The sequence below is a fragment of the Rhipicephalus microplus genome, chromosome 8 (genome assembly GCF_043290135.1).
Source record: "Rhipicephalus microplus isolate Deutch F79 chromosome 8, USDA_Rmic, whole genome shotgun sequence".
Taxonomy (NCBI): Eukaryota; Metazoa; Arthropoda; class Arachnida; order Ixodida; family Ixodidae; genus Rhipicephalus; species Rhipicephalus microplus.
Window position 1 is genome coordinate 6,605,238 of NC_134707.1, and position 26,300 is coordinate 6,631,537.

The 26,300-nt window shown below is 43.5% G+C and overlaps 1 protein-coding gene across 1 annotated transcript in view; it reads right to left on the minus strand.

Annotated features, from left to right (window-relative positions):
* Positions 1 to 1,579: 1,579 nt before the first annotated feature.
* The window catches only part of THADA (Thyroid adenoma-associated protein homolog), a 104,680-nt gene continuing 79,959 nt past the window's right edge, over positions 1,580 to 26,300 (minus strand). The window contains exons 32-39 of the mRNA XM_075872312.1: positions 16,167 to 16,564; positions 15,656 to 15,733; positions 15,413 to 15,453; positions 13,496 to 13,565; positions 13,134 to 13,281; positions 9,304 to 9,414; positions 4,706 to 4,857; positions 1,580 to 2,588 (exon numbers count right to left, since the gene is read on the minus strand). Of these exons, the coding sequence (XP_075728427.1) occupies positions 2,106 to 2,588; positions 4,706 to 4,857; positions 9,304 to 9,414; positions 13,134 to 13,281; positions 13,496 to 13,565; positions 15,413 to 15,453; positions 15,656 to 15,733; positions 16,167 to 16,564 (1,481 nt within the window). The 3' untranslated portion in view covers positions 1,580 to 2,105. The remainder of the gene's footprint in view (positions 2,589 to 4,705; positions 4,858 to 9,303; positions 9,415 to 13,133; positions 13,282 to 13,495; positions 13,566 to 15,412; positions 15,454 to 15,655; positions 15,734 to 16,166; positions 16,565 to 26,300) is intronic.

The window sequence follows — 26,300 nt, forward strand, 5'->3', positions numbered from 1 at the left end:
GCAGGTGTAATGAGTGCAATGAATTAGAGCAAACTGTCCTTACGCCAGAGCACTTCATGGATCTACAAGCTGTATTCGAGAATTACAAGTACACTAAAACCTCATTATAACAAAGTTGCATCTTGCAAGAAAATAAGCGTGTTACATCCACAAATTCGTTATAAGGGTTATTCCTTACAATGTACCTAGTGCAAGATTATTTTTCATTTACTTCGTTATTATCAATATTTCATTATATCCATCTTTGTTATATTAAGGTTTGAGTGTAGCTTGTTGAGCCAAAACTTCGACATTGGGTTGCTTTCAATTCTGCGAGCACTTGCACCAGTCCTACCAGAAAATGCGGCAAGTAACAGTGGTGCATTTAGATTACTGCCTGCTAAATGTGCGCAGTATGCCTTCAGCAGCACCATTCCTACTATGCCCCATGTATCAAAAAGGTAGACGTACAGTCGAGCACAAAAGATTACGAACCACGCGAATATGTGGCCAAAAGCCTTTTTGCTACACTTCCGCTACGTCAACGGTGGTCGACATTACCGTAGCACCCGAAAACCATTATTCCTTTAGTCTATGGCCTGTTTCTTTCCTGACTGGGTAGAAACAATTTTTACCTTTCACTTTTTAACACAACACAATTTTTGGAATCTGCGTATACGCGCTTCTGCCTCAAAGCAGCCTATGACCACAACTGTTATCAGTCGCAATTGTCATCATAAACTGACACCTAGCCAACAGAACGCCATTTGAGACAAATCGTGATAGCTTGGATCCTGCTATGAAAACAGCAATGTGACGGTCATACAGCAGATAAGCGCTTCGGGTTAAAACTGCAATTTAACAATGCGCTACGCAGCATAAGAAAATTGAAAGGCCAGTGAATAACAAGACACGTTTCCGGCCCCGTACAGTGGTCGACGGTAGATGGTGCACTGCTGGGTGGCACGAACAGGTAGTTTGGCAAATGCTTGCGTGATCCGCAAACATTTGTGGCCGACTGTACATGGTATCAGGATACGGGTGGCAGTGATGATGTGAATCAGCGACCCAGAAGGAGATGTGATGGCATCGTTTTCATGTGACAAGTGGATGAGCACTGTATGGATGGGTAACTACGGCTCTCAATCTCATGCACCCCCCACTTTTTCTTTCTCACATGGCATCAAGTGGCTGAAGAACGTATCACCTGGTTGTAGCCCGGCAATATATTGAAAGTCGGTGATTTAGCTTGGAAATTTGCAGGAATGTATAAGTCAGTAGAAATGAATGGCAACTACCCTGGATAATTTTTCTGCGCCCTTTTCTACTGCTGGTGTTGGAAAATCGTGTGAAAAAGAATCATATAAACGAGGTCGCACTATAGTGAGGACATTCCAAAGTACAGAACACTTGATCACCATTTCTCTCTAAAAAAAAAAAACAGTTCCTTCATTCAAGGCCAGACACATAACCTGTACACATGTAAAGCAGATGTCAAAGAACGTTCGCATCACCACTGATAACAAACAACTAAGCTGGTAATACAACAGCAAAGAGCTCAAGGAACTTTCTGTGACATTAGAAATAACTCGACAAAAGGTCCTAATGCACGTGAACTTTATTTGTAGCAGTGAACGTGAGCAACGAATAAAGAAACGCTCATATCAGCGAACCTTGCTTTCAAGTTTATGTTCTATTTAGATGCCTAACCCAAAAATTTGTCATTCCTTCAATCCAAGCTACAACTGAACCACAGAATGAAATCACTGTGCAGCCAATCTTTTACAGCTTCCAATAGTGAACTCTTTGGTGTAAAAGTGCAACGGCCCATAAGAGAACACCTCCCCAGCAGAAGTCTTTATGAACAATGAGGCAAAGGCAATTCACTCCTCCTAGTGATGTACCAAAGGGCTTTGTAAAAGAAAGAACAAATATGGGAGCAAAATGCTCAGGTAAGGTACAAGAAGGGCTGACATGGTTTCTTAATACAGTTAGCCAGCCAACCTCAAGGTTTGCGAGGTTCCAAACATCGTAACCAGCATCTTGCTGAAACTGCTGACATGACCCTTGGTTCGCCAGTCATCACAATAGCGATAAATCAATGTCCAACAGAAATTTTATAGAGTCTAAGAACATTGTGTTTCTAGTAGGCACCTCAGCCGTTCAACAACCTTGGAGACAAACATCGTCCGGCTTCCGCTCGCCTTCAGGGAAGTCTGGACACGTGACAAGACTTGTAAAGAACTCTTAAATTCCTTCTTGCTGACCCTAGTTTTTAGTGCGGCCGCCACAGAGACATTTTGGTAGACGCGAATCAACACGGGATCTATGTGACGGTTTAAGAGCAACGCTGCCCAGTTACTGACGGTCTCCGATCCATCGCGGTCGACGTTGCGAATGCAGTGACGATACAGGTCGTGAATGCTCAACATTACTGGTCCCGCTTCTTTTTCATCGAAGCATATGTCAAAGAAGTCCGTAGAAGCAAACACCGTCGTCCTGGCCAACTTGCTCACAGTGCTGGACAAGAGGCCAGCGCAGATGTCGGTCAGGAAAACTTCTTCAGCGAAGGTATTCAATTCTCCCTTGTCAAACGGTTGTTCGTCATTCTGAAATGCAAAAAGTATTGAGTTCAGTGAATATCCCTGCAGGCTGTATTCAGTTACACCTAACAAAGAATGTCTGTTCCACCCTTAGGCATAGCATGTGTCTCATACAGAGAAAATTTGAACACTGTAAAATCTCGAGCAAGCGCCTCACCCTAGGGTTGAAAGATAATCCGACAAACTTGGAGGGGGAGGGGGGGGGGCTTGCTTGGAAATGGAGCAATATTTGAGACTAGGGACAGCCCCTAAGAATAAAAAAATGCATACCCACGGTTTCCAATAAAATGTTTTATTGAGTACAGGGGCACAAGAACAAAAATAGAATTTGAAGCAATTTTTGGAGCAGCAAAATGTTACTTTTGGAACACGAAAATTGAAATCTGGAGCGGGTTACAGGAAAAAACATTCATTTTTTTAATCAAGAAATTGCAAATCTGGAGCAGTATAACAAAGACGGCTTACATTTAGATAAAAAAATTAAGACATGCACAAACTATTTGATGTCATCTAAACCATGCACTGTGAACATGAGCACTGCTATTTCAATTAAAGAAAGTCATTTTGAATCATCACATTGTGCAAACAATGGTGAAGCATTTTCAGCACCTGTCAAATCCTTGGATAAACTCCAAATTAAAATGAGGATCTGTGCAGCTGGCGACCTCAAAATTTGTGCGATTTGTACAGCAGTAACCAGTGGGAATGACGACAAAAAAGTTTTCTTTGTTGTTTTTAGGGCTGTAGAAATGTCATACACTACGCCAGTAATATTTTAGACATCAGTGATCATACAAGTACAATTAGTTGGCACATGCATGAATGACTGAATGAGGAGCAAAATGTGCTGTGCCCTGTGACTAGTACTAGCAGCACACTCTAAATTTTTCTTTTTTCTCCTTCACAGTGGAGTTAGGTTTATTCCACAATTTCTTAACTCGCTTGTGTTTGACCAGATAACATAACAACAGTGCGTGTCTGTTGGTCCAACGATGGCACCGAATATCTATCGGCGGGATGATGCAACTTCAAAGCTAGAAAATGCCGTATGTGCTGTAGTTATGGCAAACCAACGTGGTCAGCGGCAACGACAGTGTTAGAGGCACATCCAGTTCATTCGTACGCGGGAAATGCGGCAGACGCTTCCACCTCTAGTTCCTAACATGCTAAGCTGAGTTCACCCACTATGAAATTTTAATTCCAGCAAAGCGTAGGTGGCTCCAGCAATGACTTTTCTGTCTTGAAGTTGCGTCATACCGCCTACCAGGCAACTGCTGTGGTCAGCAGATTGATGGGCAAGTGGTGTTTTACTTTATCTGGTTTTACTTTATCTCGCGGATGCTCTCCACTATAGTGTACATATAACTTACACTACGGTCTAGGGTTATGGTCTGCGCACCAGTACTGGACAGCAGGCGGCCAACGCGGCCTTCCTTTCTCGCTGAAATTAGTGCAACTAAGAAAATTTAGAGTGTTGTCCGTCATTTCAGCACAGCGTGTTTTAGCGAATTTCATAGTTCTGGCTCCAAAAATTGAGAACTGTATCAAACTGGTGCAGCCGTTGCACCCCTGTATGCATGTATTCAGCATTTCCAAAATAGTGAATGAAACGGTGAAAATGGCCGGATAGTGGGGCGCATATTACAAGTCATGGGCGCATATTACAAGTCTCTCTAAAAAAAAGGAGGGGGTGCTTGCTCAGGATTTCAGGGTAAATGCACCATCTAATAGAACTTACTCATTTTCGTGATGTCAAAAACTGCTCTCGTGTTTCATTATTTTGGCTTTCCCATGTGGACCCACATTTGTGCCTCCGGTTTTAGGTCAGAAGCTCGAACGAATGTCCTGGTAAGTTTCATCAGGCATTCTGACATTGCTGCCCAGCCAAATGTAATGTTTAAAGTAAATACAACGATTCTTTGACTCGTAGCATGCGTAATATCTATATTAGCTGTGAAAAAAGTACTAATGGCTCAAGCGGAAACAAGCTAGTAGAATGGCTTTCACCAGCTGAAGGGCAGGCACGGCACTGTGAGCGGTGCTCACATTTTTTTTTTCTCTACTACTATAACACAGTCAAGCTTACAAAAATAACAAAAACAGAGACAAAAATGTGCTCCTACCTCAGTATCTAGAGCTGGCATCTGACTAGCTAGCATCCAGCTCACCAAACTAGGCACAGCCACAGCCGGCTCGCAGATATGTGCGAAAAGGCACAGGGCCAGCTCTAGTGGAGTCTTTTTCAAAAGAGAGGTTGCTGGAAACTCTGGATCATCTGCAAGCAAACAAGTGGAAAAGATCACACGGTGCCGGCCAAGAAAGGGTCACACATTTAATTTGTGAATATGAGGGATTTTCACTACGCTGGTGCTATTGCTAAAGAGTTCTGCGAAATGCTGCATGGTAGTGGAAGGGCTGTGGCAGGGATAAGTGACAACCATCTGTTTTCAGCTCGAAGTCTCGTGGAAAACTATACAAATCTTTCAGAAAGAATAGCTTCAAGTGGAAGAAAAACTCACCGTAGTCTGGGGATAGAACTTGAAAACAACGCCTTTCCAGGACAGTCACTCTACAAATAAAGCAACCAAAATACTAGTCATTGGCAGCACAAGGGTGATTCAGTCCACTAACTAATCAGGCGGTTAATTCACACTTGTGCTGGAAATTTCTAGTATTGTGGTTAGCTATATTTGTAGAGCGGCTACCCAAACTGTAGGTCCCGAATTCATGTCCAAACCAGAGCAAATTTTTCTTCAACTACAGTACAATATTGCTAAATAAAACTGGAAGAAAAAAAAAATGCTATCGGGAATTTTGTGTGCAAAAAACAAGTCATTCACAAGAACAAAGACAGGACGGGCATAATATTAAAAAAATACCCCCACCTCCCTGAAGGGAATCGTGAGGAAATGTGAATGCATTTCTTGCGCCGAGAGAGGGTACTGTTGCTGTCATACATTCACCTTCACTGACTTCTGTCATCGTCTTGAGAGGCGCCCAGCCAGCGAACGGTCGAGAGTGAGGAGCTAGCCGATGGGAGAGAGGGGCGCCAGCGTTCTCGGCTCGGCATTGGCATTTCACAGCGGTGTCTCGAGCACACATTTCCGAATGTTTTTGAGAGGCGCCCAGCCAGCGAATGGTCGACAGTGAGGCGCGAGTGGACAGGAGAGTGGGGCACGAAAAGGAGAGAGAGCAAATTGTGAGAGAAGGAGCGGCAAAGCACTGCACCTACCCTCTCCTACACTCTCTCGCACTCCATGCTCCGGTTGCTAGGGGCAAGGATAAGCACGCGCGCCCGCAACTGTTGCAACAGGAGAGGGAGTAAGAGCGGAGAGATAACACCTGCCGGTGCGCGAACAACGTCGGATGCCTGACATAGCACGACTGAGAAATGCATTCGCATTTAAAAAAAGTGTTGATAAATGCAGCTGCATAGCGTTCAAGAAAACTATAAGGACATTACTATTTCCACACACAACCCAAGTTATGCATGCAGTGTGCAGTAAAAGAGCAGTACTCGGGCCACTCTCTTTGTATACAGTTGGACAATGTGATCAGTATATTCAGTTGGTCTGCAGCACAGCACTCATGCACACATTCATGTCTTGTTGAGTTCGAAAAACTATAACACAATAACACACTCTATTACGAAAAGTGTAGAGATAACTGTGGCTGAAGAAATGAGCCAAGGAAAGCAGCGCAGCGTTGCACAGGTTGGGTAGAAGCAACGTGTGGATATCTGGCGAGCGCTTATGACGCATGTATAAAATATGGAGATTCGTTACGGTGCGAGGCTACCTGAGAAGTGTACGTGAAGTGTGCAAGGCTCTTGGTTGTGTCACGGATTGCTGTAGCGCCTTTTTACTACCAGCAAGAGACGAGCACTTGTAAAGAAATGTCAAAAGTAAAGCGCGTAGGTGCCGCTGAGTTCACATCTTTTTCATCATGATAACAATTGCCAAAATGGCAGAGGTCAGCAAGATGAAGGCTGCCTCGAAGCAGCTTGACAAGCCTCCTTGCGCCATACAGCAAAGGCAGCAGACGGCAATGGAACGGTAGTGTTTAACCCACATCATATATGTATACCGAAATGCAACACATACGAAACATACAAAATGCAGTGGGAGCTCATTACAATGAAATCGCATTTGTCAAAAGATAACTTCACTATCAAAGATCTTCCAATATAAACATACACCTGCTAAATTCCCAATTCTATTAGTAGTAATGCAGTTTTCTATTTAGTTTCTGAAATTGAATGACTGGTGCTATATTTGCATTTATGATGTCGAAGTTCTGCTGAACACATAGACCAGCACATCAGAAAGAGAAAAACAAAACAGAAAAACCTGATAAAAAACACATTGAAACATTCAATACATTGTTTACATTAAAACATAGTTAGCGTGAATGAAAGAGAAAACATAGTTAGCGTGAATGAAAGACAGCAGTAAATGCTTAAGGGTAGATGCGAATCGAAAAACTCGTGATTTTCCCAAAATTATATTTTTTTTGTTTTCATTTGCTTTTACAAGTGTAGTTTCTCTACTTTCACAATAACAACAAAAAAAAACCCAGAAGATTGCAATTAAACTCGAAGTAGGTTGGAATCCCTTTTAAAAAGCACGAGGTGGCTACAGAAAACCAAAAGGAGCTCGTTGTCCAGAGTCCCCTGGAAATGGTCACCTGGCTGCTTGCCATTGCACTTTGCATGAGGAGTTCACTAAACCCACATGCTCAAAATGAACCATCTATGCCAATCTCTCATGATGGGAGAAATCGTCTTAAACAATGTGTCTTTTCAACATAGTAGATGAGCTTCTCACTTATACCTCTAAAATGCCTTTTTCTCAAGATCTATTCTTGAGCAACTTCTCGAGTCTGGACACCATGTTTTTGTATCTATGATAGCAGGACTGGGATGAAATTCCGCCCACATATTTTTTGACATGTCAAGGGTGCAAATATCTCCTTTGAAACTTGACATGACCTGTATAACTATGACGAACCTAAATTCACAATTAGTATGGACTGACTATTCTAAGAATTGTCACATTACAATTTTCCTTGTCCATCAAAACGTCTAATAGTACTCACTTTCTTTGTAGTTATTTGCATTCTACTGTTAATGTAGAGCAACATGATCCATGGCATAAAATTAAAATTGTGCAACTTACTGTAAAACAAATTACATATTTGAAATCAGCATAAAAGCCCATATATACAGCAAAAACTTCATTGCCCTAAGCGACAGATTAATGCAGCTACTTTTTTTAATCGCATGTCCTCTTAAAGGGCCAGTAAACAGGTCCCGATCTTTTTTTTACACCCCCCATACAAGCTCAGCGATTCGTAGATTAGACCGCAGCGATCACGTTTTCTGAATATTAGAGCGCTGCGGGTCGCGCAGGGCCTCTATATCAAAAAACAATTCCCGCGCATCTTTCCTACCCTTGACTGACCCCCTTGCACGCGCAGTGACGTCAACTTTGCGATCGGCGACGTGACGTAGCACGCTGCTCGTCAAAGCAGCTTGCCGATTGGTCTAAATCAGGTGTGAAAAAACGGTAGTGAAGTCAACGTCAGTTCCTGTTCCCATCCACAGCTATGAAACTGCCCTTGTTTCTTGGCACTGCGGTGAAAGAACCAGCCTCGCAGTTATCGCATGCACATGTACACTATTCACTCAACTACAGTGCCTGTGCGCACGTACGAACGTAGTTCACCCTTGACATGAACAACACGGGTAAAAAGCGTTGCTCTGTTATCGGCTGCAAATCGAGCGACTGGGAAGCGGAGAAGCATCGGCACTGGGTGCCTCACGATGGGGCCCTGAGCGCTGCATGGCTGAAGTGAATCGGCCATCCAGCGACGTACGTCAGGGACCTGATCGTTTGTGGTTGCACCTAACGTTTACACGGTTGACCTGCGGCTGGTGCGGCAAACCGTAAACAAACAACCACGCTTCGCAGCAAGCGGAAGTGTGTTGCGACTGATCGAGTTCACCGATGATGTCAATCGCTGACGTGTTCTCATGTTTCCGAAGTGGGCGGAGTCACGACGATGGGCTTCGCCTTCCCCTTCATGGAAGGAAGAAGGGGGGCGAGGCCGCGCCAAACTAGTTTACACCGATGTTCTAACCCCTGTAACTTCCTTAATATAGCAAATATTTGCAAAATTCTTGCAGCAGCATGTTCACAAAGAAAAACAGCACATATATCTCTTTTTAAAACTTTTTGGACCTCAGCGCTGTTTACTGGCCCTTTAAAACCAATTGGTACACGGTTGTCTTAAGGTGAATTTCTCTCCTTGTGGTGAATGATGTTCTAATATTGAGGGCTAAAACTAAAAAAAGTAAAATTTCTCACACTGAGACTGAAACACATCGATAGCAGAATGCATTGTTATACTTGAAAGTATGCTGCATAGCAATTTGGTGAAATGTATGCAGAATAAACGCGAACCTCATCTACAGGCTTAGTAGAGACTATGGTGGCAATTTAAATTACGTGTTTTTTCAAACCCCATGTTAATTACCTTTTTGAATTAAATTTAAGTCATGTTTCAGTATGTAAATACCAGGACTTTTCTTGGCCTCTAGTTTAGATAGCCGGCACAAGTATGTCGACTGCCTTCAGGCACACATACACGAAATCGCCAACACAGCAGAGAATAGACGAGTATATCTGCTGAGAAATTTTGAGTAAGAAATTTGTGTTACTGAGCAGAGTGATGAGTTTGGTGACAGCCTTCACAGCCCCATCCCTCACGCTAGATTCGTCGTCCTGAAGGAAGTTGATGAGTGCCCACCAGAATGACACAATGGTACCACCTAAAAAAGAGGGAGGGGGGAAAGAAAAGGAAGTTAGTCACTTCTATGCCATGAAACCCATCGGACAGCAAGCTGTAAGTCCACGAGTGTACACGATTGGCAGCGAGAACGCATTATGTAGTAAATCCATTGCTTGATTAGAAATACTACATGTGCTTATGCTTGATTGGGTAAAACACTATCACGAGACCTGGGGGCCCTAACTAACGAAATTAATCGAAATGTGCATTGCTCTACTGTATTTGGTACCGAAATTCGTCATCATCAAATATAATAATTTCGGGTGTCATCATTTGATTTGGTTTATTTACTCACTACACCCTCTGGTCACATGACCTGTGTGACTACTACTACTACTACTACTACTACTACTACTACTACTACTACTACTACTACTACTACAGTTAAACCTGGATATAACAAAACTGATAAAATTCCCTGGAAAATTCGTTATAAAGAGGATTTCGTTATATGCATGTTTGGCACGAAAATTAGAAAAGATAAACGCACAAATTAAACAAAAGGGGGACTGAAGGCAGAGCTAACCCAAAATTCTTGGTTTAAAGTAAATAACTGCATTATTATTGCGATAGCAATTGTATGGACACTCTTGGCGGGTTTTTGCTGTCGCCGCCATGTTTCGTAACAAGTCCAAATTGATAACATGCCCCTGCGCCTCCCAACTTTCAAGAGCGGGTAAAAGCGCGCGGGCGCTGCTGAAGCAGAGATCAAAAGTTTGTCCATCCCTATCGCCTGGAAAGTGCATAACATCTCTGGCGTGTTAGAACTGTCGTCGAATGCTCAAGCAGAAAGTAAACCACCAGTCTTGAACGAGCATGAAACAATGCGTGGGGGAAAGGGGGGGGCGCTCGAGTAGCAATAATGCTATCTGGACGAGTATCAGTGCTGTTTCAACGCGAAAAGACTGTATTGAAAAGAGCACTTCTCTCTGGAGCAGCCGTATTTGCTCACACCAGCGTTTTGTACGGGTTCTTTGATATCGGATCCAAAAGAGTTGGCTGCCAGCCTTGTTACAACATTACATTTTTTTGCTATAGTGTTCATTGCATTGCATTCAATTCACAGACATGTTGCCAGAACTAATCAGCTAATTGCGAAAGCTACCAGCCTGCGAACTCGTGGCGCGGCACAAAACGGAAGCGCGTGACGAGTCAACCTCTGAAATCCGTCGTCACCGTGGTCTCAGAGAGTTTCCATCAGCGCCTAATCTGACATCCCCTCGGTTGTGACGACACGGTTGTCCGAATATAAGGAAAGAAAAGTCACAGCTTTGCCGCAAGGACCAAGCAATGAATGCGATAACAACAACAACTTGAAATGTAACGATGAGAACGACAAGCACATCGAAACGTGCAGCGCGCTACTCACGCACAAATTACGCACGAAAACAACATGCACAAGACGAGAACAAACTAACGACGTTTACCGCTCGACCCTTAACGGGCTGTTTAAACAAAAATAAGGCACGAAACGTATTCACAGGTACAGGTGTGAGTGCGTACTAACAAGTGCCCCAGTTACTTCGCTGCGTTTGAAAAGCGCATGCACTCTTTTCGCGAACAGCGCCTGCCCAGCGAGCGAAGAGATCTTTGTGCGCCCGGCAACTAAGCGCAATCATTCCGGTCAAAGTCGAAGGCACGAGATTCTCCCCACTGAGTGATAAACGCACGCACGCACACGCATCTAACCCCCCCCCACCCTCGTGGGGCAAAGCATGCGTGAGATAAACGCGCATCGCGGCATCGTGACGAGCTGGGTGCCGAGCACGGGCGGCTTTTTTTTTTTCTTTCTTGATTTTTCATGTGTATGTGAGTGTGTGTGTGTGTGTATGGTGAATGACGGCGACGGCGGCAAAAAAAAAAAAATCCAGCAACAACTGTCCATGTAATTGCTATCACAATAAAAAAACAAAACAGAGCTAAACGTCGTCGGAGCCACACTATGCGCGCGTAGTGAAACTATGCACGTGCGCACGGTGTCAAAAACAAAGAGCGAACGACACGGATACAGACACCGCATAAAACCATTTGGTAAAGCGCTCTTCATAGGCAACGCGGCCTCAGATATGTGGCGCTAACTAAAAGCGTGGCACTGCCAACACACAAAAGTAGTTTTCTTGTTTTTTGTTTAGATTTCGGTTTGGTGTTGGAGAAGGGGGGGGCACACCCGCGCACGCACCCATGCCAGCTCGTGGGGTGCAGGCCGCCGCCGCTTCGCTCTTCGTCGACGGCGGGGCAGCCATGAAAGATGCACGCTCGTACAAAAATGCCAAAATGCAGAGCGAAATTTCTAGATCGTCCGTGGGGAAAATTCGTTATATCAAGGTTGTCTCCCACTGTTACTTTGCTACATAGAGGTTGAAAATGCATGTGCTTCTATGGAGCAATGGCAAGGAATAGTAAAACTTCCATTGTATTGAAGAATTCGTTATATGGAGATTCATCGTTATAAGCAAGTTTAACTGTACTGTTACTACTACTACTACTGCACATGGTAGATTAAGACACTTGCTGTAAAGAAGAAAATCAAAACTATTCATGAAAAAAATCTCTTAACACAACTGTCACAGCCACAATGAGGTTTGAATACACTGCCACAGACTGAGCTATAATTTGTGGGCACGATTACATCCACAGGTAAGGCATTTTCACTGCATGATACTTGAGATTCCAGTAGGCCAGTTTCTCCATAAATCACAAACCAAGAGTGAATTTCATTGGTAGATTTGAAGCACTTTGGGCACCAATATTTCTGCTCCAAGCAGAGCAAACCTGTTCCGTTGGCAGATCTGTGATAGCTCTGCCGCCAGATACACACCCTTGAGCAGCCTTCTCTGCCCTGGAAGCAGCAGATTCAACAGGAAGACGCAAGCGCCTCACATGTGCGCACAGCGTGGCGTACCATCTGACTGACACGTGTTGCTAGAGTGCGCCCATTCTCTCCCCACATGCGTGTGAAGGCAAAAACAGCACGAAACACGAGAAGTGCTGGGCGGTTTTAGAGGCAGGAGCGCTAGCGCCCCCATACTATTTGCTCTCTGCAGATATATGCAGCCAAGCAGTCATCTGCAGATATCTGTACGGCTGCGCGTGTTTAAACCGCATGGAGTAACAGCAGTACAAGCGCGTTATGCTGCCGTTTGCAAGTTCGCCACATTATGGGAGGCCGCTGGTGTTTTGCTACCAAAATGCGTGCCTTCGTCGTGTTGAATGAACAGGTTACTCGGCACACCTGAGCACGATCCGGAATGAAGCGTGCCCGAAGAACGCACCAACGTGTGAACAGATTAGACCGCAAACGGCTTGTGCAACAGCGAGAGCAAAGTAAGCGACATACTGCACGCAACTAGCCAGGAACAATTGCTTCCACGTGGAGGTACCACACTTAACAACCCGAGTTCATTGCGAAGTAGTTTAATTCACTCCTGAGCACAGAGTTGTTAACATGGAAAAGGCCCTACTTCTCACAAGAGGGGCTGTTAGCACTTTTTAGTAAAAATACACAGAAAGAAAAAAAACAGTTTGGTTGCTAAGAGCACGTTTTTAAGGGTCTATATACAATGAACAAATGATATAACGGCTACTTGTTGCGGCACTTTGGAGTTCGTTATTAACGAGTTCAACTGTATTATATTGTATGTTACGGCAGTGAGCAAAAAACAATGCTCAACAAGTCACCTCCATAATTACACCACTTACCAGACTGGTGGGCTGCTACGACAACTTGAGCAAGAGTGGACATGGCTCCACTGGCCATAAGCCTCCTAGACAGATCCTCTGTTGGTTCTGACAGGTCGAGCAGTTGTAGGCTCCACCGTAGGATTATTGGATGCTTCCAAAGGTCCTGCTGCAAAACGGCAGCATCAGTAGATCAAATGAAAAAAAAAAAAGTTAAATTAACAGAAACGGTTGTCGCAAACATGCACTGAAACTTGGCTGCTTTGCATGAAAACGAGAAAAGAGAGCACCTAACAGAAACAATGAAGCGGCAATTTTAGTGATGTAACGGTTCTTTCAGGTGTGCCAGGACGGCGAAGCCGTTGGCCACAAGAGGCACTTACATTCTTCAAGATGATCAGCTGCTCAGCAGTGCTGCATACGAACTCCAGAAGAGAACGCTTGGTCGGCTCACTGTTTTGGAGGAAAAAAAAGCAGTCTGTCAAATGTGCTCAATACTGGGTAGCGGAAATACATGAACTTGAACAAAGACTGCTTTCCAGCCAGCTCAGCTTAAAGGAATAAAAAATAAAGAAGACTTGAAGGCACGTTCACTACTGTGTATAGCTTTAAATGCTTTTAACAAAAACACCACCATGCATCTTTTCATTCAGGCCTGGACAGCGCCCTTAACTTTTTTTCTAGTAAGAGACGCATAAGTTGGGGAGATTTGCTGTATGACCAAACCTAATTGAACTAAACAGCCTTGCTTAGTTTCTCATGGTGATTCCAAGTACGCAATACTTTTTATTGTAGGTCAAACAGTTTAAGACGTGGACAAACCTGCATCTTTACTTTTTCCAGGGGCAGTAGAAAAAAATAGCGTTGATAAGAAAGTGAAAATAGATAGCTAGATACTCTAAAGTGCCATAAACCAAATATCGCAGGCTGTTTTCAGGTTGAATCATAACTAGTCATTCTGTAAATCACGAGTTTTCGAACTTGCTGGCCTTGGAAAACCCCAATGACTTTTTGAGAGTGCCGTGGAACCCCCCCAACTTTTTTGGAGGGGAGCAGGTCATAACACTTTTCGATGTGCGCAACCACAGTATTAGCAGTGACCATACTGGTCTCTTTTTTTTTTCTTCTTTTCATATTGAGGCCATCTCAGTTATTGTAGAACTACCAACAATGACTTGCGATTCCCCAGCGTCTCTTCGTGAGTCGCATACATCTTTCACAGACCAACACACTGCATGCTGCAACACACTGCATCACCAACACGCTGCAATGTATTCACACAAACAAAGCGACTGACATACAAAAGCCTGTTTTGTTTATTTTAAATTTTTTTTGCAAAATAAAAATAGAGGCATGCCGTCGAGCATTACACCAGCCATAAAGCTAAGCCTAAATGCCTTTGTATCCCATAGGCGGCCCGAAGCAACACCTTCTACATCAAAGCACTCTTGAGCACTTGGATAACAAAACAGACACAAAGCCATGGCAAATCAATCAGTATGAAAATGGCAAAACATGACTGCAGACACTCCATGAGCCACAAATTATGTGTCGAAGTGCCCGTTAACATCACTTGAAAAAGTTTGAACCCTCACGAGCACGACCAGCAATGCGCAAGTTCTGTCACCACACGTCTGCAAATCATGCAAGTTTTATGGCACACACTTGTGCAGCTACCACGCGAGTCTCTCGCTACCCGCAGACACCTGACGTGCGGATGCCGTGTGCAATGGCTTTGTTAAATGCAGAATTCAATGCTAATTTGCTTGTCTATAGGAACAAATTAGTTGCTAATGGGAGTAAAATGGGAGCGGGTTGCCTTTGTTTCACAGAACACCTGGCTTCCACAGAACTCTCTTTGAGAACACATGCTGTAGGCGGTCAAACTTGAATGTTTTACTATGACTACCGTAAAGAAATAGGAAAATGAATGCTAAAATGTACGTAGAATATTAGAAATTTTTTCTGTAAAATGCACATTGCATTTTTGTTATAAAAATAATATAGCTTTAGCTGCTCTTGATCACGAGTTATCACTCTGACAAACATATTACAATTAGCTTGTACACTTTGCATAAACCTACACTGCAGATGAAATGCTGATATTATAAGAATAAAATTTGACTTTGCATTCATGTGGAATAGGTGCAAACTTCAATTATACAATCAGTACAGTGAATGTACAGCCATGTCTTTTGGTGTTGTGAAAATTAGTGCTCAATATTTTTTTTTTAAATCTTCCTGTCTTGCTACACTACAATATAAGTTGCATCGAAAATTCGTTTATTAAAAACACTCACTTTTTGATGTTCTCATACCGGTCGAGGAGATAGGAGAGCACCTGCAAATTAAGTTTGTGTTAGCAAGGACAATAAAAATGTTGACGCAAATAAAAGTTTAGTATTCTGGAGTGTATAGGGAAAGACTAGAGATGACAAATGAAAAGGATGAAAAAAAATATTGCAAGAATATATGCCACGCCACAAATTCACTTCAATGCCTTTCAATGTCAAATATGCGTAGGGCAATCTCAGAACACTCACATCTTCAAATGTAGAGCTCCCCTGCCAGTCGAGCTTCTCCATAAACGGGCCATTACAGGCAGTAAGCACTGAACACGCCTGAAACAAAAGGCAACAAAAAAAGAATATGAGCAACACATCCCCCCCCCCCACTGAAATGACCAACACCATTATAAATGAAAGGCTTCCATATTTTGACATGTTAGTTTGTCTCAATCAACAAACGAAATATCTGTATCACGCACAAAAAAGAAAAAGGGACTACAATGACAAATATTTTACAACGATTCAACAAGTGCGAAAAAGTTCCCTTCCTTAGAAAAATTTTATGCTCTCTTAGATGGGTGTCGACCCCCTGACTTGTTTGCCCTATGTACACATTCGAACAGGTTAGTGTTATCTGGTAAATAACATGACACCTACATTTTTTTTTATCTTGAGTCAAACTTGTTTGTCTCTCTTCTTTGCGTCCCTGTCAACTATGCGTTCCTCACCTACCAACTCGCCCATATAACAGTTTTGCTGCAGTTACCTCTGCAAAGCATGCCATGTACTGCTGGTGTTCTCCTGGCCCATCGCAGACGGTGCGGATAATGCGGTTGAGGACCAGTTGAGCCATCCGGTCGAGGTCCATACCGGTTGACAAGACACAGCTGTTGCACAGATGCAAGACCGATGTACGCCTCACAAACTTCAGCGTCATCCAGCGGGCCTCGAGCGACGTGGAAGACAGCGACCGGAGCACAAAGCCGAAGTATCCGTCCGGTCCAGGAAACAGATCGGGCCAGCGCAGGCCCAGTTCAAGGAGGAAGTCCTGGCGAGTGGTGATGAGAAACTCCTGTCCCGGTTCCCTCCGGAGGATGCCGGGGCGTCTCTGGTCCGCCGGGGGTTCCAGTAGCACGGCTGCTATCAGCTTGTATGGCAGTGTGCCTTTTTGAAAAAAAAAAAAAATGCAAAGACAAGATGGCTACGAGTTAAAAAAAAAAAAAAAACGCCAGGCCTATGCAGAACATGCAGCGCAGCCTTTCTGAGGTTCTTTGTAAACCCTCTTGAAGGGACTACAGCAGGTACAGTTGCAAGATACCCAGTACACCATGTACTATTATATTTTTATGAAGTAAGGTAGTACCCATTATGCCATTTATTCAACATTCTGCAGAGTACCAAGATGCCCACCACGCATGTGTAAAGCATTACGTGCACTTTGTTGATACCGTGGCCGACGATGAGTTAGGGCTGAGCTTTTTTCCATAGGTTGGAAGCTTTAAAATCATCAACTCATTATGCAATTCACATTTTGTGATGCCTAGTTGTTATTTTACTCTTCTATCATGCTATATACAATCGAATCCCTTTGTAAGAGACACCGATATAAGAGACAAATGAATACAGGAGACATCAGTGTGCCTACACTAAAATACGGGTCGATAAGAAAATGCATATGTGGTACCCTGCTTATAAGAGACATCTCATGTAAAAGACAAGGACTGCTGCCCGGAGCATGCCTTTTATGAATGGGTTTAACTGTAGTAGACATGTAAACATAGAGAAAGAAGAAGACAAGAGCGGACACTCCGCAAAACCTGGCCTCAGGAAATGCGTCACGACTACGTAACGAACTAGTGCTCCCACCAAACTTCAGAGGGCGCAAGCGCAAAAAAAACACAGTTATAATCAATGCAACAAAATTGTTTTCACAAATTAATAATTACACGCCCAAATTTGGTATGTTCTTTATACATAAAAACGATTTATTCAACACACCTTACGCAATTATTTTTCTTCAGCCGTACTGTCATAAACACCATCTACCCAGCGACAAGCCCATGCATGACTGACGGCGAGAAGCATTCGTCGCTTTCGTCAACGTCGGCTGCGTCGGCGTTTTCAAGCGTGAGATAACAGGTGAGGCACGTTTTCAAGCGAAGCTTGTTGAATGACATGTTGTTGGTCTTGTTGGGTCATTTTTTCAGAAAACGGTTACGCCTGCGCGAAAAAGACACCATGCAACAAACATAGAAAGATGCACACACACACGTTGCGCTTCGTGTGTGCGAGTTTGTTTCTTACGTGGCGTCTCATTTACGCAGTTGTAACCTTTTTCTGAAGCTTGTTAAGGACTGGGAGGTTCGCTAAAAAGAAAGTTTGTGGCTCTATGCGGCGGTTAGACGGGAACATTGTGCAACGTATGCAGTATAGCAAAGGCGGCACGGCGTCAAGCCGAGGCGACGCGTGCTGCGTCTGCCACGGACGCGAGCGTCTGTGCGCTGAGCATAGCTGGGCAGCTAGGTCATAGGCTCGGTGGCTCGGTGCAAAATATTGAGAATAGTTCGCTGGGCCTCGCATGCTTCACGACGCGTTTCCCTAAGGCTCGGAACACGAATAATTCTTGGTGTGCCGGAGGCAAATCTGGACTAGCCTAGTGGCCATCATCTTCGTTTCTTCGCTAGCCTTGTGCCACTAGTGCAAGCTGCCCACAAATTTTTTTTTACGTTTCCAATATGATTTTACCGCACAAATTTCAACTACGATTTTTCTTCCCAATGTACTGCTGATACTGCGTACGCACGAAAGTGTTCTAAAGTTTCCAGGCCGCGATACCATTGCATTACAAGGGATAGCGGCCTGGAAACTTCTGATCTTTGTTCGTGGTCTTGACGTATATCTTTGTAAGTCAGAGTTTTATGGGTCAGAGATGTATCACTGGTTTTGTATTGTGCATCGATTAGCTAATCATTCAAAGGGGTTTGCTGGTACACTTATGACGTGCACATATCTTTTTCGTAATTTGACAGCGAAGCATCCACTTACTAACATTTTCAGACCGCGCTGACGCCATGCCGTCCGGCGGTCCAAGCTACGGCAGCTACTGCTGTGTATCGTGGTGCTTCAACAATGGCAGAACCCACAAGAAGCCTGGGACGAGTTTCTTCCGCGTACCACGGGACGGCAGGTGTGTTAAAGCTTTTGTATGGTTTGCATGTCTGTAGGCTTACTGTTCGTACTTGCTAAGTGAGGGTAACAATAAAAAATCACTATTCAAGCACTTCCCCTTTCAGCTGATAGTTCATTGCCAATGCAGGATGAAAGCATGGATGCAGTATGCTGGACGCGATGATCTCCTGAGTAAGCCGGCCAGCCTATTGTACGCAACGTACAGGGTTTGTAGCGACCATTTTACTGCTCAAAGTTTCATGGACCCTGGGCACACAAGGCTTACAAGAATGGCTGTTCCCAGTGTCCAACCAGCTGCACCATGTAAGTGATTGACTGAAACTCAAATATGTGCAATAGCAGCCACTTGTATTGAATCAGTGGCGACAGTTAACCGTGAAGATCTTTGTAGCCGATGGAGAAACCTCACTACAGAAGTAACACTTGGAAAGTCTTAAATTCTGTGAATTGTGGGCTATTACCTTCCTAACAGCAGCTTTACATTTCTGTCATGTTTTGATGCTCTGGACCTGCGCAACTTGTTTTGAAAGACTTTAAAGGGCTATTTCACGTTATCTTCAAGCCTGAGTGCACATGTACGTATACCTTTCATCAGTGAAAGCTGCCACTGTTGATAATTCCAAAAATCACAAATTACTTGTTTCCTAGTTGGTGCCATCTCTTTTCTTCCACGTTCGACCAATTTATGCGTTTGAAAGAGCTGTTTAAGTTTATCCATGCTACAAGCTTTGTAACTTGTACCAACTGCACATATATGCAGGTTCTCTGAGCGTCGCTTCAAGTAGTGACTGTGACATGGCTGCAGAAGCTGCACTGCAAGGTGCGGATGAGCTTCAGTTTGTGTTATTTTAAGCCTCTTACTGACACATTGTCGTAATTTCATTTCTTCAGGACCTGCGGTAGAGGCTTCAAAAAGCGGCTCCCACACATTGAGGTGCCCCGATGAACAGGGTGCGTTCAGTGTCGCGATTTCTTTTTTTTTTTACCCAAATTGACTGTTGACCAAACCTCTGCAGGTGGCAGCTCCCTTGTAGCTGGTGAAAGAATTTTTGCTGATTTCGTCTTGCCGGAGAAAACCTTAACCAGTCGTTCAGCTGTCACAAAAGGAACCTGTGTGGCCGGTAAGTTGTATGTTCACTTCAACACCAGAGTGGATTGATATAGAGCCTTCCGCAGGCCGCTCGCAAGATTGTTCCGACAGCACTGTCCGAGGCACTGAACAAGCTTCACAAGACCCTCCAGAAGACGTCTCCGCCAACAGCTCCACGCCTGAGTGCCTTTGAGATAATGGTGACTATGCTTTTATTGCAGCAGTTTTTAATGTGCTATTTTATGTTTAGGACATTCTGAGGAAACTATCCTCAAAAGGACAATACGTGTGCACTTACAAAATGTAGGGGTGGGCTCTCAGTGATTTTCATTTTTTTGTGCATTGTCAACATTGTGAATGGTTTGTTTTTAGGTAGTGGAATCGAAAACTTTGTATCACAGAAAGTTGTGCACCTTGGGTCTGAAAGAGCGAGGAAAGTGCTCGTATGGGATTAGTTGTTCTTCGCTTTTACATCAATTTTTTTGTTTATTGCAGTGCGTTCCTGTGTGCCAGCGACAATGTCTCCATCAATGAAGTACAAGCAAACCATTAAACATCTGCAAGCCAAAGTAGCAGCACAGCGGAAAACTATCAAAAGACTGCAAAGACAGCCTCACCAAGCACCGTCATCGACTTCGAAGGCCCTTGAAGTTATCCGACCGCACGTCACCGAGGAGGTTTTTAAACTTCTTTCTGCACATGTTCGCTTGAGGCCCAAACGCAAAGGCAAGCGGTTTCCCGTGTGGTTCAAGAAATTCGCTCTTCACTTAAACTTCCGAGGCCCGCGAGCATACCGATTTCTGGCTCCATATTTTTCTTTGCCCTCCCGGCGTTCATTAAGGAGGTGGCTAGCTAATGTAAAGATGACTCCGGGCATAATTCCAGGAATCCTTACTTCCATTGCAACAAATACTCATGCTTGGAATGAACGGGACCGAGTGTGCGCTTTAGTTTTCGACGAAATAGCACTCAAAAAGAATTTGTACTATGATGCTTCAAGAGACGTTGTCCAGGGTTTTACAGATGATGGCACTCATTGCACTTCAACCATCGCTGATCGAGCACTGGTTTTTCTGCTTGTTGGTGTTTCGAGAAAGTGGGTTCAACCGGTTGCTTTTACTATAGGGCACACATCAACACCATCATCTGTTATGCATAACTTGCTGGTGTCACTCATTTTGGAGCTTAGGAGCATTAATATTGCAGTGAAAGCAGTCATTTGTGACCAGGGCAGTTCAAATGTAAGTCTCGCTAACCAACTAAGAGTGACTGTAGCAAAGCCTTTTTTTGAAGTTAATGGTGAGCGGGTATATTACATTTTTGATGTTCCGCATTTAATTAAAACAACGCGCAATAATGTCCAAGCACACAAGTTATACATTGGGGATGACATTGTTAACTGGTCGCACATTGTAAGCCTTTACCAATCCTCACATGAGTTGAGGTTGCGATTGGCTCCAAAGTTGACTGAACGGCACGTTCATCAGAAACCTTTTTCTAATATGAAGGTCAGCAGAGCAACTCAGGTCCTCAGTGCATCAGTTTCGATTGCTATCACGGCAATGGTGTATGCGAAGGTGCTGCCTGCCTCGGCCATCACTACAGCTCAATTTTGTGATCGTATGGACAGGATTTTCGATGCCTTGAACAGCTCGAGTAAAAAAAGAACTTCGCAAAAGCTGCGGCATGCAATCATGAAAAATGATTCAGAGCTGATTGACTTCCTCCGAGGCCAGCTTCCCTGGATTGCATCATGGCAGTTTGTTGGCAGACGTCAACCACAAACCATCGTAGGTTGGCAAATTACAATTCAGGCAATTTGTCAACTATGGGACGACCTCTCCAAAAATTACAATTTTGAATACCTGTTAACACGCAGGCTTCAACAGGATCCTCTGGAGAACATAATTGGCCACATTAGGCAAAAACAGGGTTGCAACACCAACCCCAATGTAGCACAATTTATTTGTGGCCTGAAGCACATCTGCATAAGAAAACTCTTCAAGCTGTCAGAATACGGAAATGTCGAGGATGATGAATGTGACGTCCTCCAAGAGCAGCTCTCGCCATTCTCCCTCACCAGTGCGTCTCTTGTGGATAATGAGGAGTGTGCACAGCCACAGCCTGACGACTTTCCCGCTCTAGACGATCTCTCTGAACTTGCGACAAACATTCACTCCAATATTATCAATGACTCCGCTGCATATTATGTAGCTGGTTTTCTCATCAAACACTTCCTTCGGAATGCATGTGACGGTTGCAGTTGCCCACAGTTACTGAAAGACGACAGTGAGACGCTTAAGGGTACCCACCAGTATTTCACAATGCTCAAAGCATACCACGTCCCCAGCAAACTTTTCGGGAATCTCACTGTGCCATCAGAAGCAGCTTTTGCATACGTACAACAACTTGAATCTCACTTTCTTGCCATAATTGAGGCCACTGCACATCACCTGAAAGTGTGCGATGTTTTGTATCACCATCTGTCAAGTGTTGGCGATTTTCATTTCTGCTCTGCTGGGTGTCGCGCTAAGTTTCTGAAAATGTTTTGCCGGGTTCGTTTATGTTGGCATGTGCGTTTTGTGAACCGAAACTTAGACAGGGTTAGGTTCCAGTCTTCAATCTCGGGCATACAGCTTGACAAGTTCAAAGGTTAGCAATTAGCGGCGGGTTTACACTAAAGTATTCGAGTTGAGCCGAATCCTGCAATAGCTTTGTTATGTTATTACTTCGTTACAGCAGACTTCATTATGGTCTTATATGCTTATATTCAGTTCAACTGGACTAACCACTCCTTTGTTGCATTCATTGTTTTGGTTACCCGCTATGAGGAGTACGAACACTGTGTATTCGCTCGAAGTGATTTGCATAACCTTAAAAAGAATGTTGGGTATCCTGTCTGTATTTTTTGTAGCAAATACGGGCGAACTGTACACTTTACTATGGGTCGCTTGGTCACTGTGTATGCTTTATCTCTCCAGCTCAAGTAATATATCGATAACAAAACCGCTTGTTGAAATGTCTTCGAGCGGGTAAGGAACACAGTATGAAGTGGGCACGGTTCATGTTATCACGCTTTTCGTATTTTAGCTTCTCATCAACCTCCTCATCTTGCCCATCAAAATTTTCAAAAGAATACCCAAATTTGTAGCGTTTGATGGGGCTGCGGACGCTGCCATTTTATTTTTATATAGCTTGTGAGTGATAACGTACAATGTAGAGCCTTTGTGAAAAATAATGAGCCAAAGTGGTTTCCTTCTGCTATTTATTAGCCCTGTAATACCGCTCTCGTAGCACCAATTAAAGTCCACAATTCTGGATAAAGTGATGACTACAATCTATTTTAGCTCGCAAGCGTCACAGCAACACCCAGACGCAAATCACTTGGGATCTTTAGTTTTTGATGAAGGCGACGCATAACAAAAGCCACAAGACCTGCCAGTGTTGTAGCATAAAGTTTGTCTTTCAGGTAGTGAGCAAGCTGCAAAGCCCTACCTTTCTGAGGACAAGCAGGCATCAAGTCTGCTTTTTTTCATTTTGGACTAGCTGTTCTTAAGCACAGCCAGCACACTGCACCTTTGCCTTTCTGCTATATTGTGTCGTGTGGTTTCTGTGCGCTCTTTTTTTCTATGCATTATTTCGGTTAAGCCCAAGCGTGATTTGCGACTTCATTGCTGTGTATATGTCACTTCTTCCTTCTTCATCAGCATTGTGCGCTGTGTTTTTGCCATAGATCCTTACTTACCCACTGGCCCGGTGTGTCATACTTCACCAGCTTCTCGGCTTCTGCCAACTCTAGCGATGTGTGCGATGTCTGTGTTCTCTATGTATTTGTTACAATATTTGTTACAATTTATTTGTAAAGCGAGATGCATTTGTTGTCTACCTTTGTCATATTGTGCTTTTTATATTCTCATACACTACCTTGCCTTTGAATAAAACATTGCGGATGCTCTGTTTCTTTGACTGATATATACATTGATCACTTGTTCCAAAAGAAAAACACAAGCGCGATGAATAAAACCGTAGTGAATTATCATTACCTGCATCTCTTTTTATTATAACTTAATCGAAATAAAAATTACGTCACGACCGATTCGCACGAACCACTGAACAAAACAAAACAGGGAATCGCTAAATCAAAACGACCTACAAAAACTATCCATTTGGGCGATGAATAGTGGTCTGAAATCATGAACTTTCGTCATAGCCAAACGTCGGTATGCAAAGTAATTCAAAATTTGCGCCAGTGAAACCGAAACCGGAAGCGCACGCCACTTGCTCTCATCAACCTCTAGGTGTGCAAGAGTCGATTGGGCCGCTGGGGTCTATGGGAGTGTCCACTCTTCACCTTTTTTCATTTCTCTATGATGTAAATGTGATTCCATCCCAGACATGACACCTGTATAGGGCCTCTTTGTGAAGGAGGCTCAAGCACCTGCATAGCTTTATGGCAGAATACCCGAATGCCACGTTACACAGACTGGGTGCCAATCCCGTTTGACTCTGGTTATTATTATTTTCTCTCATTGTGCGCAAAAGCAGTTACGAATAGCTGCAGTCGCAGTGGACAACTGTGCGACTCCAATCAGCTTTTATCATGATCTCACAACAGCTTTCACTGCAAGACTTACTCACGCCCACTATACGTCATAGAAGAAAGCTATAAAATGAAACTGTTCTTTGAATTCTAAAACGAGTGCTTGTTGGCAACCGACTCATGAGCAGCATGAATTGTAAAACAGGAATTCATCATTTTCTCATCTTCTGAGTGTAACTCTTTGATCAAACAAACCCGCATATGTTGAACACACACATACAAAATTGCTGTCTTCACTGAAAAGTTGTGATTGTTCCATGATAATATTTTCGATAATTAACACTTTTTACATATCGAATAGTTTATATAGAAAACCATTTTGTGACCCCTTCAAAATCGATATAACCAACTTTGATCGTAGAAGGCATCACAGGAGAGAATGAACACACAAGATCAATACTAAAAAGTCAACCTAACTTATACCCCCGCCACACAGGCACAAGAAATCACACCTAGCAGTTAACCTTAAAATTCCTTAATTACATCTTTTTTTTTGTTGTGTCTGAATTTAAAGGGGCCCTGCAACACTTTTTTTTAGCATGGTCAGAAAATGCCGCCAATTTGTTGTAGATGCTCCTGAGAACACGCGATCCAAATATTATAGCACAGCATGCGGCCTCAGCTAAAAATTGCCTTCTCTCAACAAATGACACTAGAAGCTCAGAAATCAGTCGTAGCAGCCATTGTATCAGCCACTGGCTGTTTAGGGCACGGCGCGCTTTGTCGTTACCAGGGCTGCAGCAGGAGGCCATGACTTGTCCATGCGTGTGTGCGTGCATGATCGCGCTGAAAAGTCGTTTATTAAAGGAGAAAAAAGGGGGGGGAGAGAAAAAGTGCTCAAGGTCACGAGGCGTGCGTGACGTATTTTCTTTCCCCATGTTGTCCCTCCCTGCTTAGCTTCCAGTGCTTTCGTTGAGACCAGAGAAGAGAGAATGCAATCACAGGGTGCGACAAATCTTTGTAACTCCACTCGTATTGAACAGATTTTAAACATTTTTGCGGCGGTGAATTAGAGGCAACAAGCTTGCTTAAAAAATCCATTCAAGGGCTACTTGTGTTGCAGGGCCACTTTAATGGCACTTGACGGGCTGACAGTGACAACAGTTACTTTTGAAGGGAGCATTCTTAATTAAGGTACTAAAACTGAAGAAAGTAACAAGAAATAAACATGCATTTTTCAGAAGTGCAATTTACATTTGGCACTAGAAATATGTAAACATAAGCATACTATGCTGTCATTAGCTTGAGCATGTAGCCTTCCTTTACAACACTGCACCCAACCATTGACACATAGCACCTTTCATGACAAAGCCGTAGCAATGCTAAATTGAATGTCACTGAGTGCAATTAGGGAATGATGACAATAGGTTTGTTAAAGGTAAATATAAAACGAGTTTCACACAATAAAGACTATTTGAAATGTTTCACACAAACTGAACTGTGCAAACTTGGCACTAAGAGTACATGTTTTGCAGGCATTCAATGATTTCTGGCAAACTCATGAAGCCGTAAATGGTATTATGGCAAATGACATGAAGCTAATGTGACTTTCTGTGCCTATGGGGTACAGGTATTAGAGGCACAGTCCTACCAATTTGATTTCGTGCACTGCAGCTGCATTGCTAAATGTGTGGATGAGCAACTTACGGGCAGCAGGAAAAATAGCAAATAAATTCGAGAAATCATGTTGTGTTCTCTTCAGCCAATGTTCAACACTCCCCCCAATACCGTATTTACTCGCATAATCCTCGCACTTTTTTTGCCGGAAACTTGATGCAAAGTTGGGGGGTGCGAGAATTACGTGGGGAAAACTTTCCACGAAAACGCAGAGAGCGAAAAAAAAAAACGAAGTGGCCGCAAATCGAGATTCTCACACCAGCAACTTACAGCAAGCTTTACAAAGTACTAATTAGAACTTACCTCAACAATAAAAGCAGAGATTCAACACAAGGCAAGATTTATTTGAGAAATAAAAAGTGGAAGCAAATAGTCGAGAATTAGAATACCATACGCGAAGCTTG